Source organism: Parasteatoda tepidariorum, chromosome 5 (genome assembly GCF_043381705.1).
Source record: "Parasteatoda tepidariorum isolate YZ-2023 chromosome 5, CAS_Ptep_4.0, whole genome shotgun sequence".
Classification (NCBI taxonomy): Eukaryota; Metazoa; Arthropoda; class Arachnida; order Araneae; family Theridiidae; genus Parasteatoda; species Parasteatoda tepidariorum.
This window is the reverse complement of record NC_092208.1, coordinates 32,609,196-32,629,095: the sequence shown is the minus strand read 5'-3', so window position 1 is coordinate 32,629,095 and position 19,900 is coordinate 32,609,196. Positions and strand designations below refer to the sequence as shown.

The window sequence follows — 19,900 nt, the reverse complement described above, 5'->3', positions numbered from 1 at the left end:
TAATTAAAAATGAATGTATAGCCACAAGAACGAATAAAGGAACATTTACTTTTTCTCTTGCTGAATGATAAGATTATTCGTATGCATGGTAGTATAAGACAATGGAAATCCGTTAACCCAAAGATTAAAATTCATAAGCTTGGTTGACATTATGCAATCTATTTAAATTTCCTAAATGAATTCATTAAACATCTCTATAAAAAATTATTTTAAGAAAAGGGAAATTTCGGTTACTGGTAAAATTATAGCGTCTGACTCCAGCTACTGGTACCAACATTTACTCGCCCTACTTGGTAATTTTTAGTCATGGATTTATAAGTTCATGGGATCTATGTATAGAAGAATAGTTTTTCATATCAGGTACTTTTTAAAATAACATCTTAAGAGCCGCGATGGCTCAGGGGGCAGAGGGTGAACCCTCAATGAGATGACGCAGGCTCGAATACCATCTTGGCTGGTTGATACGAATTCTGTTCTCATCATCCACTGGTCTGACGTAAAATATTCTCAGGTTTAGACGGATCACGGGTTGGAATCCCCTTACCCTCGAACTAACCATGGGCAGTTTTCCTGATTTTCCTCTCCACGAAAAGCAAATGCGGGTTCGTTCCATTATAAGTCCTCCAAGAAGGCAAAATTCTCCTAATACTAAATGATATTGAAAAAAAATTATTCAAATAAATTATTCTACTGCAGTCAGATCAAATAGTTTTGACAGTTTTGGTGTTTTATTTATAAACAAATTCTTACCTCTCAAAGAGTTGTTCTGATTTGCTCTCAAAAGTTTGAATCTGAATCTTGACTTAAAGCAGCGGTTCTCAACCTTTCAGTATTCGCGGCCCAATTTTCAATCATAATTTTCATCGCGCCCCCCCACTTACAGTAAAATGTATACAACAATACTGTATATTGAGTATTATGAATTCCGTCCTTGAAATAACTAACTGCCNACTAAATTGAAATAAAATGCAAATATGCATTTTCACTTAAAAATGTTTTACGCTAGCTCTTTAAGCAAATATATGTATATAAATATTTTGTTCGTTCGTTCGTTGTAGTGGAACTGGGAGTCTGAGGCCTTACGGCCCTTTTCCCATTCATCTTGAAATTAGACTAAGAGACATACATGACAAAAATAATGTTTTAGGGAGAAAAATAGAGTTCTAAAAACATTTCGTAATAACTGCATTGCGGTAAATATAAGTAAGTGAATTTACAAAAAGCTGCAATAATGGCCTCTCAATTATCTTGAGGTCTCCATTGACGAGGTGTTGCCCCATTTCACCTATCTTATTAGAACGTGGGTAGAGGGTTCGATTCTCGTCGTAACTCTGGAGGCATAAACCGTTTATCTCTGATTTCTTCTATATTTTGAAGGTTTATAAGCCGTTCTTTGTATCGAGAGCAATAGACTATATATTTAAACTAATTAATAAATATGTGTCCTCTTTCCGACATAGTGAAGTTGATTTCCACCATAACTCATTTCATTATTCATATGATGAAATTCTATGATGTCTGTTCATTAATTTGAAGAGGACATGTAAACTGTTTGAATGCCAGAAAATTTGAGCATGTTTCTATGTATATGTTCTATGTATATGCCAGCAAATTTAAGCATGTTTCTATGTTCTGTAGCATATGTGAGCAAGTACACATCTGCGTATTTTATTATGGGAAAGGTTCTTCTACTATATGTTCTAAAGCAAACAGATAGCGGGTTCAATTTCCGGAGTAACTCAGAATATATCTTATTTCTTTTCTGGTGTAGTATTTAGTACATTATACTATGATGCAAATTTACAGAACCAAGTCATATTCACTTTTTAGACCAGGGATGGGCAAACTACGGCCCGCGTGACAACTGTGGCCCGCCGAAAGGCTTTATCTGGCTCTCAGATAGAGTTTCGAATAAGGAAAAGCTTGAGATTTATGAAGATAGCTCGAAAAAACTCAATGTTAAGTTTGAATACAGATTTCAAGACTTCAGTGCCATTCGAACATATTTAGATATTTTTTCCGTGCCTTTCAGCATAAATTGTGAAAAAGTGATTTAAGATTTACAGCTTGAATTGATTGAGTTGCAATCTAAGACGGAGATTGCATGAAAGCAGTTGTTTCTAAATATGCTAAATTTTGAGTTTTGACAAATTATTACAAAAAGCTAGTTTCCCAAATTTAATATCTCATGACAACAAAATCAGTGCTATGTTTGCTTCATCTTATATGTGAGCAAGTATTTTCAACTATGAATCTTAGAAAAAATAATTTCAGAAGTGAACTAACAGACAAGTTTTAAGCTCTGTTCCTTAAAATAAGTACATCTCCCTTAGAACTTCAGTATAAGGAACTTTTAAAAAGGAGATATCGGTCACATTTCGGCAAGATATGCGACCGAGGAATTGTTTCCGAAATACCTTTTTTACACTGAATTAAATGAAACTGATTTAAAGACTATCAGTCTAATAATTAAGAAATTGTAAGGGTTTATGTGCAAAATGAATAAATTTGTACTTTGGACTATTTATGCATCGGATATTGATACTTAAACTAGTAAGACATTTTCTCCTACTTATATTTTAAGCTGTATCAAATGAGATTATGAACAAGTCAGTTGAATAATAGTTCCTAAGTTGCAAATGTTTTTATGAAAAAAAAAGTTCTTTTTGCACATACTTTCGTATACACCTTACATTGCTATCCAGATTCTATCTGAACACGAAAAGTATATTTTCCGAATTTTTTTTTCACTTTAAATAGAATGAGACCAGGATATGCAACACAGAGGTATTGTTTCCGGAATACACTGAATTAAATGAGATCAATTTAAAGACTAACAGACTCATAGTTGAAAAGTTATAAACGCTGTCAGCACAAAAAGTAAAATATAGCACTTATTTGCACGTTGCGATACATAAAAGAGAGGTATATTTTCCTATGTTTATTTTTCCTAGCTTTATCGAATTAGAACAAACATGAACGAAAAAGGGTTAATATTTGAAAAGTTTTTAATTTCGTATTTCACTTATTATATAGAAAACCCTTAAAACTTAAGGAATATTTACACTTATCAAATAACTAATGTGTAATATTATTTCAAATTTTCTCATTTAATTCAGTAAAAAAAATTCGCAGAAAAATATATCCTGAAAGTTCCTTATAGCAAAGTAAAAAATAAGATATGCTAAAAACAGTTCTTTATGCTCGAGAACTCTTACAACTAACTATATTCGCTCCTTTGACTTGCTTAAAGTCTAATTTAATACAACGTAAGAAAAAAAAAGATATCTAAACAATCTCAGATGAGTAAACTGAAAGTTCAAATTTGAGTATAAAACCCTTATAGCTTTTAACTATAAGTTAGATTATCTCACCGTTATCTTCCGTTAAGAAAACGGAAACAATGTCTCACTTGAATTTGTAGAAAAAAAAGCTGAATTAGCTCAGTTTTCTTAAAATAGGTGGAAGCGTGCAGAAGAGAGTTGGGGAATTTTTAAGTAACCTTTATAATAACAAATTTTTGTCAAAAAATATTTTTCCGAGGAAGCACCCTTCCTTTGCTATAATTACTTGACTAACAGTTTACTTTGATATTTACTTAAGCCTTTCCACATTTGGCAACTTGATGGGCATTAATTTCATCTACTTTTATAGAATTTAGGTTTTGATTATTATAACAAATATCAAAGATTAAATGTTTTTTTTTTTCAAATTTTTTTCATTTGTAATTATTTTTTTAGGTTTACATTCGATTCCAAAGTCACTTTTATAGACTCAACTTTTATGAGATTTTAAAATTGCATTAATATTCAAACGGTTTAAGTTCAAATGTTTTTGCCTGCTCAAATAAATGTAAGTCGAAATTAACGTTTAGACAAACGCATATTAGCCAAATGTTGATTTTAGCAAATGAACCCATATCCAAGAAAGGTACATTACAAATCACTCGACAGTAAAACATTAATAAATTATCTTTGCACTGCGTTATAAATTCTATCAATAGGTCATTGTCGAAAACTATGCCAAAGTGTTCATAATGCTGGGAGATTAAATTAAAAGAAATGCTGTAACGAAATACATAATATAGCAACATGTAGCGTCAGCTCCGAAGTTTTGTTTAGATTTCAATTTCAAGCGAACCTTGTTTTTTTTCCAGCCACACATTTTTCGATAATTATATGCAATAAGCTTTTTTAAACAATATTAAAGCAGAAAAGTCGAAAAGACTAAAATAAGATTTGTATCACTGAAGATATCTATAAACAATCAATTTCATTTGCTTTTATTTATATATTGAATTACTAAAAGTTGATTTAATAATTTTGTTCACTATTTTTATTCTTATCCTTATCCTTATCCTTTTTCTCTGATAAGTTAAAGTCTTAATAGTAAAATTAGTATTTTTCCAGTTTAGGATCTTTCTATCTACCAAATTATTAGAATTTGTAAAATTTTAACGGATCTTGTTTATTTAGAATAAAAAAATTTGTAATTCTAATTTAAAACACTCAAAATTATCTAAAGAGTTGATTTTTCGATATAGCTTACACAGTACTAAATTTTACAATAGACTTCACCTATCGAAAATTTTCAATAAACTTCTGGGCAGTGAAACTAGTTTGCATTGCTTAAACTTGTTTAAGAGCACTCTAAACTAATAGAAATGCTAAATTAAAATAAGTTTCGTAAAATGAATAATTCAACAGTACTCAATTCCCGGACTAGTTTACCACCTTGCAGGTAATTTAATCTTATCAACGTATTTGTTCAAATTAAATATTTCAAAGTCTTGTTGCTTTCACTGCAAGTAGACTAGTTAAAAAGAAAATTCACTCAAATGTTTAGCTTGTAAAACTAATTTGATTATAAATAAAACTATACAGTATGGAACAGGAAAATTTTATTAACTTTAGTTCGAACATTTAGACTAAAAAATACTTAAAGCTTTGCTCCGGATATCTTAAACAGTTCACTGAGTCACATTTGCATCCTTATTCTATTCTTTTAACAAGTGTTTCCACGAATTTGTCAGGAAAATCCACAAAAAGATGATGTGAAGCACCTTTGAATTCTATCATCTCAGCCTTTGGAAAGTATTTCTTGATGTCTGCCTCCTCGGAACCTCTACAATAAGAACACTAGTTTAATATATTTATGCACTATATAAAATAGTTAACCTTAAGTTTTAATTACTCTTTTATTTTAAGATTTACTGTTCAAGTATTAAATTAAAGAATATTAAAACGTTTCATATTTGCGCAACGAGGTAATTATGAAACTGGGAAGTTTTTACTATCAAACTCTTATTTTAAGCCACATTTGGGTTTAAAATATAATGCTACAGCATAAAGAGTTAAGGAGATGTTTCAACTACGTTAATCGCTTACGAAATAGTCAACTGCTTGTAGAACAAGCTTGAAAAAGCTGCAGTAGTTTCATATATTGAATTGATTTAAGTTCAGAAATGTATTGTGCGTCTACGACTATATCGTACAATACTCATGAATTAGAACTAAAATTAAGACCAAACTAAATTTATTCAGATAGATTTTTAAGTACCGTTAATATAAAAAACTATTTTTAAAAGTACTAAAATTTGAGTTGAACTGTGGTGCTGGCTGATTTCCTTAGAAACACAATGAATACATCCGAGATGCAAAATTTTTACAATCGTACTGCTCAATTCACTGACTTAGTTTAATTTAAAGAAAAAAAAAATTCACAATAACGTACTACAGTGCCAAGAACAAAATATTAATATTTAAGATTAACTACAGATAACTTTAAACACTAGAATTAACTCAGTTATAATATATTGGTTGACTTGAATAACACAAAGTAAAATTTTGTAAATAGGTATAAAATCTTGCAAGAGTGATTCTAATACTATAAGCCTTAAGAGATTTGACTAGTTTCCGATTTTACAATTTGTATAGAGCAAAATCTCCAATTACAGTGATGACATTAAATTTAACAAGATAAATTTTTTATCCCTTTTGATATTCAAGACCTTGACCCAAGATAAAAACTACGGATCAATAAACTCTATTTACACGTTTTTGACCGATGAATTATATCCTATTGAATGTGCTTACCCAGAGTTATGCAGCAGTATAAGTTAGTATTGTCTAAACTTAAGTAGCCATACGAATTAGTCGAGTAGATGCTAAAATAATGGTTACTTACACATTGAATGGTGATTTGGACCCATGAATGAAGTAAGCTGGGCCATCATATAGTCCACTGTGAACAATGGGAGAATCCCGGTACTGTTTGAGAGCATCAGCAAGAGCTTCAGTGTTGAACCGCATATCATATCCTCCATCTGGTCTTCTTTTGTACAAGAACTTTGACATCAGGTAAGCTTCCTTTTCGGATTGGAGTTTCTATTAAAAAGAAAATGACCAAGAATTTACAAAATAGATATGTCAGACTATAAAATCGCTAAGTCTTTCAAAGAAATAAAACATTTATCACTAAATGTGAAGCAGGTAAGAAAAGCTGAACAGAACATTATACATTAAAGAGGGTTATAGTGCTCCAAACGTTGCTACTTAACTGAAGCCAAATTCTTGGAACATTTCCAGTCACAAAAATATTGCAGCATATTCGAGTTAAAAATCAATCGATATCATTATGTTGAAGTTAGGCTGATAAGTTTCAAACTGGCGAGCAGGCCCGGTGAAAAGGGCGGGCAAGATGAGCGATCACCCAGGCAGTATACTTTTATAAATCGTATATTCTTAGGTTGTCTATTTATGGTAAATATTTTACTAAAGATGGTAAGAATGTGTAGCAGAAAAGTCACTTGTTTGACATTGAATATAACGAGTTCTGTATTGTCCAAGAGGGTTTTTTCTGTCAAGATTTGATTCAGGAAATCCTACAACAAACAAACTAATATTCTCAAAAGGTGAGTGCAACGGAGAAACAGAGGAGCGACCTTTGAGAATGATCAAGAGCTGAAATTTAGTCTCAATTGAGCCTGTGTGCTAAACGTACTAAAGAGTGACTAAGCTGATACAAATCTTATTTTATGTAGAAAATAATTAAATTAGATTTTGAGACTAAATACAAGTGAAGTTTCCCATTCAAATATCTATTGTTTAATAAATTGGGCTATTTAGATACAAGACCAAAAGGCTGTCTTCAAGATAATTATATCAAACTGACCAAGATCATAGTAAATTTTAAGCTAGCAAGCATATATACACTTTTACAATATTTTACATAGTCTGTTCTTGTATTTAAAACAAAACATTTCTGGGAAACGAAAGTAAGACTTCAAATTATTTGCTAATAGAGAGTTCAATAACTTATTTATTCCTCTGAGTTATCTAAATGCTTTTTACTATTATAATTAGCATTGTATGAAGGATTTACTTATTTTTGAAAATAGTTTTAAATACCAATATTTGTCTGAGTATCTAATTTTATCCAAAAGTTATTTTATAGGAATAATCATTCAACATTGCTATGACGATTGTCCATTCTTATGTGTTTTACGCAATGCCATTTTAAACTGATTTTTAAGATTGTATACTTCATTAACGGTTTATCACCAGTACGCTCATCGATTAGTCATAAAAACTCATAATGAACAATTTTAGTTACAGCGAGTGAATAAAGAATAGAATACCAATCAATAGATCAGTGAGTAGGTGAATTACCACAAATCTGCAATAAATAGCGGTGAATTTATTTAGGGGCATATCATTTCAACACATTTCAGCAAATAGTCAATAAATATTTGTAAGCATTTATTCATCAAACCTATCAATTGTTTTACAGGAATATAAGACAAAATTCCCATTTTTAAAAATAACTTCTAACACAATGATGACACATGAACGTTACGTTTATCGAAAATAAAACAGCAAAAAGTGGTTTTGGAGATCACGTTGTCCCTTAACAAACTTACCATATATGTAATGACAAAGTAGTTTAACAATGATTTAATACAATGTTAATATTTAGTTTGGTTTGATTACAATCTTAAAAACCCTGTATTTACCTTAAAAGGTTTTGTAACAGAATCAGCAAGACCCATTATTAAAAATTTGTTGGCCTTATCGCTTCACTAATCGAAGCCTCCTTATATTTTGTTTTAAAACACTCGCACAGTACTTAAACCATAAATTGGTTTCCGGTCATATGTTAGATAATTTTTATAAATGAAGTTTGAGATTGGGGATAATTTATTATCAATAGCTCAGCTCACTACTTTAAGTAGCAAATTTTAGACTTGTATAAATCTAAAAGTTTAGCTTCCTATATCTTTTACAATATTGATAAAACTAGTCTCAAATTTTAGATGTTAGACATGAAATATTTACCATTTCTTCAGGTAATTTTTCGTACAGAAGAGGTACACTTATTCTAGTGATATCGACTTCGGGGGTGTCTTTGGGAAGACTTCTGACCACCTCTGTCCAAATGTTCATGAATCTAAAGGACCGATCCACCAATTCTTGCTGGATTTTCTTCACATACATGTCCACAATAAATGCTTTCTCAACTTTCTTTGGCTAAAAAATAATTTATAAAAACTTCATTAACAAGGCTATCATGCCTGAACATTTACCATGTTTTGGTTCCATTACAAGAAAATAAAAAAGAGGAATTCTAAAAATAGCTGAGAAAATTTTGCAGTCGTAGAAGTAAACTTTTAATGCACTTTTGGCTAAATTAAAATTTATTGATAAATTGGGATAAAACTAACAAAGCTACAGTTAAAAATTTAAAGAGTTTCAGCAAAAGTGCCAGAAAAAATCTTTGGCTTGGTATTTACTCTTTGTAGAGTTCATTCGAATTAACAATTTTTTCGTAACATTAAAATCAACATGAATTTAATGATATGTCTAGACCTTTCGATGTATGCTTAGTATGAAAAACTTTTAGAAACCAATTTTTTAATCTAAAACGTTCAAAGTGCCTTTAAACATTTATTCTTCAAGTAGCACGGATATTGTGTATATTTTCGTATCTGAATACTCGTGAATTGCTTTCACTCAAAATAGGGGTGATATGAGAAGATATTCCCTTACACTCAGCGTATCATATCTTCTCAAAGAAGTTTTAGCTTTCATAAAAANCAATCTGTAGACTGTAGAAGCTGTAGAAGCAAAAAAAAAAAAAAAAAAACTGTACCTAAATTACACTACACCTGCGGTATTTAATGAATAATCCAGTTTTGAATGAATTGTAAATATCTTTTAAGCAATAGTTTAAAATGAAATACATTGACAATTTCACGAAACTGAAGAATACATAGGGAAGTATAAATCTTTAATTTGACTAAGAAACCTTGAAGCCACTTGAACCATAATATAGTATAAAATTTCTGCATCCTTGATATGTAACACATTGTCTATATTCAAATTTTATTAAACAATTCAGTGGTTCCACATAATCGAGCATGATACAACTCAACTACTGAAGGTTGTAGCGAAAAGGTATCAAAATACGGAATATGTTCAATGCTTAACCGCCTTTGAATTATATGGAAACGGGCAACACCCCTCAAAAAGAGAATGCCTCAGCACGGGTCTATTTAGTAGTCCTACGTAAAAAACTCCGCAGTTGAGGAAAAATAAAGATTTCTTTACGTCTGGACTACCAGGGGATCAAATCTTCTGTTCATGGTAACCAGTGATTAAGTTTTTCTAGGTTTTATTGGAACAAGACTAACCTGCAACTTTTGATATATAATTCGTATATCTTACTTCCTGCAATGCAGCACTGATGGCAGTCAATCCTCCAAAACTGTGGCCGACCAAAACAGAATCTTTGATGTCCATACGATCCATGAAAGTGTAGAGGTCCTGAAGATTGTTATGGAAACTAGAATCCTTCGTATACTCACTCTCACCATGGTTTCTGGCGTCGTAAGTAAAGACCTGGAATAAATAATGTTGATTACACTAAAGAGTGGGAATTACTTATAATAAAATATCCTTAATGATAAAGTAGTATTTTGTTTGCTTTTAATGCAAATCTAAACGTATTAAAGACAATTATTGCAATAAAGATTTGATGCATTAGTGTAGCACTTTAGATCAGAAAGTCTGCTAAAGCAATATTATTAGTTGGAAATGCAACACTACGCTTTTGTTCGCCAATTCGAGGGATTTTTCCAATTCAATAAGTTTTTAATTTTGAGTTTACTGGAGTAAAAATGGCAACGAGGATGAATTCACTAAACCATGTCTTAATGAAACGTTGGGTAATCAAGGTAAAATTCGAAATATTAATCAATTTTGACTCAAGGTGAAACTCGTATTCGCGATGTAACTAAAAAGAATGTAGACATGAGAAGTACGATTGCATAGGATTAAAAACCTTTTACCCGTTCGTAAAAATTGACTTATTGCTTTAAAACAAGCTATTGATAGGACTGACGAAGTAAACTTATAAAACAAGTCAAACTTTTAGTTTAGCTCTTACTTATGATATCTAAACTTTTGAATGTTGAATAAAGTATCCTTTTATTAGGAAATTAAACCTAGACCAACTGGAAAATATTCTATATTTAACATTGGACTTCCAGTTGCTTAATCCATTTTTAAGTAGTTTTCGTTAAAACTGCTATTTATGCGGAAAAACATTCCCTTAATTTATTGTACATTTAATGTGCCAGGAACTTCAGTAATCATTTGCGAAAAAATTAACAAAATTGAATTTAATAGTTCTATTTGGGTAAAAACTGAATTGAAATATTAGCCAATTACGGAAAAGAATTATGAAGTATTTGTAATTTATAAGTTTTAAGCTAAGAGTCAAGATTTTAGACATAAAAGAATCAGTTTTATATTATACCAAATTAAAGGTGCTTGAACATTAAGGTTATTAAAAACTGAAATTACCCAGGATTTGTTATAAAGATTTATTTGAGAGGTCTACATGAATGTTCAAAGAAAACATAGAAGTTGTTTACAATCAAAAGTGATTACGGATGCAAATATATCGAGTAATTAGAGTTTAAACCAAAGCAGTTAATATTATGAGAATGATTTTAGATACCTAAATTTGAATTCCTTAAATTTGACATTAAGCTACCTAAATTAGACGTTCTACTAATTTAAGGGTAAAATGTTTTCCTATTTAAAAAAAATAGCCTTATAGCCTAAAATACCTTTCTCTTAGTCAATTCTGCCACTCGCTGAGGTATAGTTTCCCACACTTCCTTAGAGCACAACATAGCATGCATAAAAATGACAGGTGGTTTTTTCTTATCGCATCCACCGATAGCTTCAAACACACGATGGGCGAGTTTGACTGGTTGATATCTAGAAAAGTACACAAGAACTATTTCACAAATATCAAATAATAAATCTGAATAGGCAACACAATTCAAAATTTCAATATATAAAGAATCAGCATTATTACTTTAAGGATCTGAAAGATTTTAAACTATCAGTATTAATTGCGCAAAATACTTAAGATATTTAAGTCTTCCTAAAGATTTATTAGCTAATAATTTCATCATGAAGCATTTACTTATTTGATTCATAGTTTCCCAGCATTTAAGGAGAAGTAAACACATCGGAATATTCAAAATTATCAGACTGACAAGTCTAAAGCTAACTATTAAAACTAATATATAATAGTATTCATTTCAAAAACTAGGGTCCTAACAGTAAAGTTTCAATTACCAAGGAATAAGCAGCAAATTTCCTTCCAAGTGTAAAAATTGGTAACATCAATTTAGAAATATTGAATACATAATATTTAAATTAGGTTTTTTTCGCTATGTTTAAAGCATACTAGCGAAAAAAACTTCAAGCTTTTATTCAAAATCTGGTAGAGTTTTATTCGTAGTTTCAATAACAGCAAGTTAAAATTACTCAAAACTTTAGACCACATGAATCGTATTTTGGCAACTAAAGTTTGAAACTCCAAATTAAAGTATCAGCTTTAGATGTTTTACTTCAAAAAATCCCAACAGTTTGATTTCTAGATAAAATTTCCGTAATACGATAGAGAATTTCTTAAACGTTGATTGCAGCGGGAAAAAAATATAAACATTTCCCTAAAACTTCTAAGTATTACTAATATAAGTTCCATTTATTTTTAATACAAATTTAATTACATTTCGACGATACCTAATTTAAACTATAACATATGAAATTAAAAGCTAGAATAAACCATTTTTTTACCTAGCCATTGTTCCAAGAAATGATTTCGTTCTTATCTTCTAAGAAAGAGATAACATAAATCGCAATTTCCGCAGAGTTTAAACCATCTTTTATACTAGCGTAAGACTAAACGCATTGACGTATATTCGTGACAGTTACAGTTTCGTGTTTATTCGATTTAAGTACTTTAATGTAGTACGTACACCATTTTTTCATCAAGCACTCTGAGTCATAAAGATATCTGGTTCGATTAATGCAGCAAACTGATGCTGAGAAGCATTTCTGTTTATCCTTTACGCAGTTCTTTTTAAAACTTTCTAGGTCTCCTTCAATATGACAAGGAATTTTAAGCCTTTCCAGAATACAATACCACTGGTGTATGTGCGAAAGTTTTTTCCATCTTCCAAATGCTCTGAAGCATTTAGGTAAAGGGCTCAATTCCAGCAGTATTTGTTTATCCTTTCTTTGTGTAGTTCTTTTTAAAATCCTTCTAGGTATCCTCCAATAGGGCAAGGAGCATTATACCTTTCCGCAATACAATATTACTGGTATGTGTGCAAAAGTTTTTTCCATCTTCCAAATGCTCTGAAGCATTTAGGTGAAGGGTTCAATTCCAGCAGTATTTGTTTATCCTTTCTTTGTGTAGTTCTTTTTTAATTCCTTCTAGGTATCCTCCAATAGGGCAAGGAACATTATATCTTTCCGTAATACAATATTACTATGTGTGCGAAAGTTTTTTCCATCTTCCAAATGCTCTGAAGCATTTAGGTAAAGGGTTCAATTCCAGCAGTATTTGTGTATCCTTTCTTTGTGTAGTTCTTTTTTAAATCCTTCTAGGTATCCTTCAATATGGCAAAGAATCTTAAGTCTTTCCTGAATACAATATTACTGGTGTATGGGAGAAAGTTTTGCCCATCTTCCAAATGCTCTGTATATGTTGCCCATCTTTCAAAAGCTCTGTATATGCTGCCCATCTTCCAAATGGTCTGTATATGTTGTCCATCTTCCAAATGGTCTGTATATGTTGCCCATCTTCCAAATGCTCAGTATTGCCCAGCTTCCAAATGCTCCAAATAAAGGTAAAGTTTTCGATTCCAGCAGTACCGCTGAACTTAACTTTCATTCTGTCTTCGTGATGTCCTTATGTGTTTTATGGCCAATCTGTGGACTGTTCGTAAAGACACGATTCCCAGTAGAACACCGAACCTCCTTTAGTAAGCGGTTTGATGACCACTTTCATTAGACTGCGTTAGGACCGATGATGTATGGTATAGGTGCTCTTTAAACTGTTCCATCATTAAGTGCTCCTCGACTACTAGTGCATGTCGTCGGGTTACCAAAGCGAGGGAGATAACCCCACAGCTGAGGATCAAAACTGTGATGGCTTGTCTTCGGATCATAATCAGGGATGCTTCCTGGACGGTCACCAATAGCCCATTGTGCAGCCCTAGTGAGACATAAATAAAATATTCTACCTACCTACCATTGTCTTTTATGCTGCATTTAATTATTATTAAAATGGTTGATAAACTATCAAACACATGAGCCCACAAATTTTCGAATAAATAACTAAAACATGATTGTTGTTGTTGTTGTTGTTGTTGTTAATTTACGTCGCACTAGAGCTGCACAATGGGCTATTGGCGACGGTCTGGGAAACATCCCGGAGGATGATCCGAAGACATGCCATCACAATTTTGATCCTCTGCGGAGGGGATGGCACCCCCGCTTCGGTAGCCCGACGACCTGCGCGCGAAGTCGAGCACTTTACGGTAGCACAGTTTAACGAGGACCAATACCGCACACCCTCGGTCCCTACGCAGACTGATCCAAGTGGTCACCCACCCGCACACTGACCGCAGCCAGTGATGCTTGACTTCGGTGATCTGCTGGGAACCGTGTCTTAACGATCAGTCCACTGCGGGACACTAAAACATGAAAGGCTTCACCATTACGGTACGGTATTTTCATTTATGTCGCACTAGAGCTGCGCGATGGATTATTAGCGACTGTCTAGAAAGAAGTCTCTAGCTACCAGTAGATAAAACACCTGTTTTACAAAGAGGACGCATTCACACACAATCAATCCATCCGCAAATCACAATTTTGACCAGATCCAGAGCACGACTGATTTCCAATCCAGTATCCCCGGAGGTATTGATTTATCATAGGAACTTGGATGGTTTTGTGACTCCGACAGATTCAACGAGCATCAATCATCATTCTGTACTCGAGAAGTCTTCGGCCGGTTGTTATCAAACTCGCAACTTCTCGGACAAGAGCTCAACGCCCTACCATCCACCCTATCCCGGTCCAAAAAATACTTTACGTACTCCCCTTTAAACTGTTAGCAAAAATCATAAGGGCTCTTTTTTCTGAAAAGTTTGGAAATAAAAAGCAATTGATGTGCATTCAGCAGCCTTGTAGCAAAAATAATTAAAGAACAAATATAAATTATACATAAAATCATAAAGAACTGAGACTTATAATGTAACGTAAAATGAGCATTGATCAAAAACAATTGGTTGTTGTGTTGTAATTCATTTACGTCGCACTTGAGCTGCACAATGGGCTATTGGAGACGGTCTGGGAAGCATCCCTGAGGGTAATCCGAAGACATGCCATCACAATTTTGATCCTCTGCAGAAGGAATGGCACCCCCGCTTCGGTAGCCCGATGACCTGTAAGCGAAGTCGAGCACTTTACGGTGAAACAGTTTAACGAGGACCAATACCACACACCCTCGGTCCCTTCACACACTGATCCAAGTGGTTACCCACCCATACACTGACCGCAGTCAGTAATGCTTGTCTTCGGTGATCTGCTAGGAACCGTGTCTTAACGATCAGTCCACTACGGGACCCAAAACAATTGAAAAACCATAGCAAAAACCTATAATTAGAATTATTTACTATTTCCTTCATTTATTTATTCATGCGTTTATTACCTTTATCTGCACATGACTGTTTCCAAATTCTAATCAAGAACGGCATTTTGGTTTAAGCTATTATTTTGTACACTTTCTATTGCAGATAAGTGTATTAAAAGCAATTTATGTCAATTTCAGTTCATGATTAAGCATAAATTTATTTAAAAGCTGATATCGCTTCACACCTCGGTCCCGCAGTGGACTGATCGTTAAGACACGGTTCTCATCAGATCACCGAAGTCAAGCATCACTGGCTGCGGTCAGTGTGCGGGTGGGTGACCCACTTGGATCAGTCTGCGTAGGGACCGAGGGTGTGCGGTATGGGTCCTCGTTAAACTGTGCTACCGTAAAGTGCTCGACTTCGCGCGCAGGTCGTCGGGCTACCGAAGCGGGGGTGCCATCCCCTCCGCAGAGGATCAAAATTGTGATGGTATGTCTTCGGATCATTCTCCGGGATGTTTCCCAGACCGTCGCCAATAGCCCATTGTGCAGCTCTAGCGCGACGTAAATTAACAACAACAACAGCTTCACACCTCGATCATTCACCATTCTTGCCAACTTCTTTTTTCCCTAGAACCTTAATGATCAAAGTGCGTTGTCCTTCCTCCAAAACGGTCTGAAGCGAGGAGTTCGCATGTTCAAATCCAGCAGTGACTTTGGATCCATCTCTGTGCTATCGTGCTATATATTTGTGCATTTGTGCCCTTTATTTGACAAAGCTCTTTAGTTTTTTAAATTGACAAAATCTTATAAGCATTTATTTGTATTGAGCACACAAGCCTGCCTATGTATATGTAGTAATAAATATTCTTCCTGTATGCTACAAGTTGATAAACTTATTAATTCGTCAAAGCATTTCCAACTGCATTAGTCTAACTAACTGAATCTAACTAAACTAATTTTCTAAAGAAAAAAATCTTCGCCACTTATTTAAATTACCTTATGTATTTCTACAGCCTCATTTTCCCATATTTTATATAGTCTTCCAGAGTTTAGTGTATGGAATCTTCATCGCTTGTTGCTAATGTCATAATAAACCATACCATCTTTATAAGTTTCCCCACACAACTAGTTTCCTCTTCATTAAGGAAGCTCTTTTCATATTTCCTTTTTTGTTTAAATCTCCATTTTTTTGTCGTATGCCTGTTTAGGCAGTGGGGGTGCGATTGCTCCTGCTTTTTCAGTGGCGCCATCTATGGCCAGGAATTCGACTTCTGCCACGACATTCACACAACCGCAACCCGTTTATAGGGTGGGTGACATTCACACACAAAAGAGAAAGGACATAGAACACAGAGAGAGAGAAACATCCGTGCCTTGCCCGGGATTCGAACCCAGGACCTTTCTGAATCTAACTGTGTAGGAGGCAAGGACAGTTCCTTGCCTCCTACACAGGCCGGTCGGCTATTAAATCTCTTTGCTATTCAGAATATAAATGAACAGCGTAGATATTCTTACCACTACTACCACATACCTATCTAGTGATGGTCGATATCATAGGTCATATAAAGTGGTTTCTTTAAAAAGTGACACGGCAGTCCCTTGTATTTATTTGTCGTGTCTTATCGTTTTCCCATAGTATCTTAGAGAAATCTTCAATTTTATTACAATAATTACTTTTACACGCGTTACAGGATGGAAAAATATACAGAGTGCATATTATTTTCTTTTATAAAACTAGTAAAAAAAAAAGACTTTAAAGATCTCTCAGTAAATTTTTTAAACAAATGAAAAGCTAAATAGCATTTTATGATTTATCAAATTACATTTTATCATTAATCAAATAACATTTTATAATTTATCAAATTACCTTTCATAGTTAATACATTACGTTTGATAATTTATCAAATTGCATTTTATAGTCAATCAAATAACATTTTTAAATTTACAAAAATGCATTTTACAGTTAATCAAATAACATTTTATAATTTATCAAATTACATTTTATAGCTAATCAAAATATATTTTGCAATTTATCAAATTCCATTTTATAATTGATCAAGTTACATTTTATTTTTTCTCACACATAATTCTCAGAATTATACAAAAAGTAATTAATACAGTATTACAACAAAATATTGAATAAATTACAATAAAAAGTAAATTTTAAAAAATATGCATTAATGCTTGGTTAGATTTAAACCAGTCTTCTACTTTGATGACTCAGTCTCTGTAGCATGCATAAGTTGCTTTGCATGCATAAGTTGCTTTGCAATGGTCACTCTCATTATATATTTTGAAAATCTTTGTCAAAAATGAGGACTAAAAAGATTACACATAAGATCCCGAATTGCGCTGTCGAAAAAAAGTGTATTAAAAGTTAACAAATTACTACTGAGCAAGGTGTGATTGAAGGTCTCAAAACGTGTTTTATTGGCAAAGGAAACTCAAAAATATTTCTAATATACTTCTTTCAATTCCTCTCGGCATAGTTCAGAAGGGTTTTGATATTTAAAGAGTCGCTTTCCTCAGAATTTGTTAGACTTCGATAGCCTTTTTCGTTTCTTCTGCCTTAAATATTAATTTGCTCTACTTGTGTATAATTTGTTTCGTTTTCATTCTTCACAAGTATTCTGAAAATACATATTAAGAGAGGTCATTTCACAAGACACAATATAATAAAATACAAAATAATTCCGGTCAAACTTAATTGTAGTTGATTCTGCTGTTCAGATTACAGAAAGGGGTGGCTGGAGGGCGTAGTTGGTTTGTCGTCGGCCTTCTGAGCCCAAGTTTGCGGGTTTGATCCCCGGCCCAGGCACCGGACTTTCGGGATGCAGAAAATCCTCAGCGGCCATGTCGTATGATTATGCGGCATGTAAAAGATCCCTGGAGTGCCTTATTGACTCTTGGCATTTCCGGCAAAGTTAAATTCCTAGTGCACTTTATCATCCAAATAGAGTCTCGGTGCTGCCATCTAGTGTGGCAGAAACTAGACGTCCAAATTAACATGACCAACGGTATCTCACCCATTATGGTGGTCCTGAAAGAGTGGATACCACCTCTAGAGAACGCACTAGGTCTGCTCATCGGCAAGACCGATTGTGCAGCTCATTGGAAATAAAAGCTTACGGAAAGGTAATCTTCTTCGAATGAAAGCTGAAAAACACCCGATTTGAATAATTTTTTAAAAAAGTCGATATTTACCATTCAAATATCTTATATATTATTTTTATTTTGAATTTCGGTTTGCTCCAGTCACTTGCTGAAATTTTTTCTTCAAACTATGTGTTTTCCGCTGTTCGAGTGCATTTACCTCCTAAGTTATCTATAATACCTTAAGTGACATCTTAAGTGATTATATTAAAGTATAACTAGTGCTATAGTTTACAGCAATAATTCACGACGCACATAAGTATTTCAGAAAACAGGAGAAAAAGTAGTTTCACTTGAACCTCTTCAGTTCCGAGGAACAAACTATTGAAAAGATATAACTTTTGTACCAAAAGCAAATCATTTCAGTCTGCTGTTTGTACTAGAAAGAGTTTCTTAAAAAATACTTTATCCAAAATCTTTCTTAAGAGGTTTCGGTATTTTGGTTCAAGGTTTTTAATATCTGTTGTCACGACAAACCTAACCATTTAGCATTTTATACCACTGTATGTAATGTTTCAAGACTAAGAAATGAGTATAGTGTTTATATTGGTGGAAGAGGTGGCTGTTGAATCGGAGAGAACATGTTAATATTTAATTGTATAATCTTTAATAGTTAATCTTTTAGTTTTATTTAATAAGACTACTAAAAATGAAGCGCTGATGAATGTAGGAGAAAAACTTAAGGTAACATAATTGCTTAGTTTAGTTCTGGACATTTCTGTTATAACTTGTCATCCCCATTTATGCATCTTATTTTCACGAAATTTTAATTTGTTTTAACCATTAAAGTAAGACATTTTTTCACTTTAAAACTATGCAACATTTCCTCACACATCACAATACCTCACTAAAAAACATTCAATAATTACTTTCGAAAGTTTCAACAAATTCTCGCAAGAAATTTAAAAAAACTTAAATGCGAGTATTTTGTTCTATTATTCTGTTTTTCAATGAATGTATATTTTACCTAGTCAGAACTATTATTGAATAGCATAGCCGATTTTTCTTTCTTTTACAACAGATGATTAGGGTCCCTGGACAACTTGCAATTTTACTCCTCAGCCTTTAAAAGCTAACTTCAAGTGAGTTTCAATATAATTTTTGAGCACTTGTGTGTTATGCTGTAAACAATTTAATTTTGAATAAGTATTTTTATCACTTAGCTTTATAGCGTGAGGACACTTAACCAAAAAGAAGCACTATTTGGCAAAATTACAAAAAAAAAATAGATTTAATAGGCATTTAATCATGTCGAAACTTCAAAATATGTTTAGAAAAGTATACATTCAGGTATAAATAAACACCATCTCTTACCTGAACCATTTTAACGATGTAATTTTCTACTTCAAGGGCGAAGAAAAAGTCGATGGAAAAATTTTAAACCTCACTTTTCATAGTCTTTCTATCGAAACACTTTTATAAGGCTACAAGAATATTAAGGTTTCCATTCTTAAAGAGACAATGCCTCAAGTGTCTTGTAGAAAGCAAAAATAAAGCGGCTACAACGTTGTTAGGAGTCTGAAGTTTAGAAATACTTTAACTTAGAAGTTTAAGCGAATGCATTAGTAAACTAAACAAGTAAAACATACGGATATTCATGGTGTAAAAGAAACGAAACTAGTAGTTTTATTTTATTGACTTTTCTAATCGTGAAATTTTACAATTATGCTTGTTGAGCTTTGATTGCTCAGATGATAGAGCGTTTATCTTCTAAATAGGTGAACCGAATTCAAATCCC

At 32.9% G+C, this 19,900-nt stretch overlaps 1 protein-coding gene across 1 annotated transcript; it reads right to left on the bottom strand.

Annotated features, from left to right (window-relative positions):
* Positions 1-4,885: 4,885 nt before the first annotated feature.
* LOC107440315 (sn-1-specific diacylglycerol lipase ABHD11) lies at positions 4,886-12,319 on the bottom strand. Its single transcript, XM_016053214.3, has 6 exons — positions 12,159-12,319; positions 11,135-11,288; positions 9,726-9,899; positions 8,337-8,528; positions 6,187-6,386; positions 4,886-5,124 (listed from the first exon to the last, which is right to left on the bottom strand). Exons 1-6 carry the CDS (start codon positions 12,164-12,166, stop codon positions 4,992-4,994), a joined length of 861 nt encoding a protein of 286 aa, XP_015908700.2. The 5' UTR covers positions 12,167-12,319; the 3' UTR covers positions 4,886-4,991.
* Positions 12,320-19,900: the final 7,581 nt, after the last annotated feature.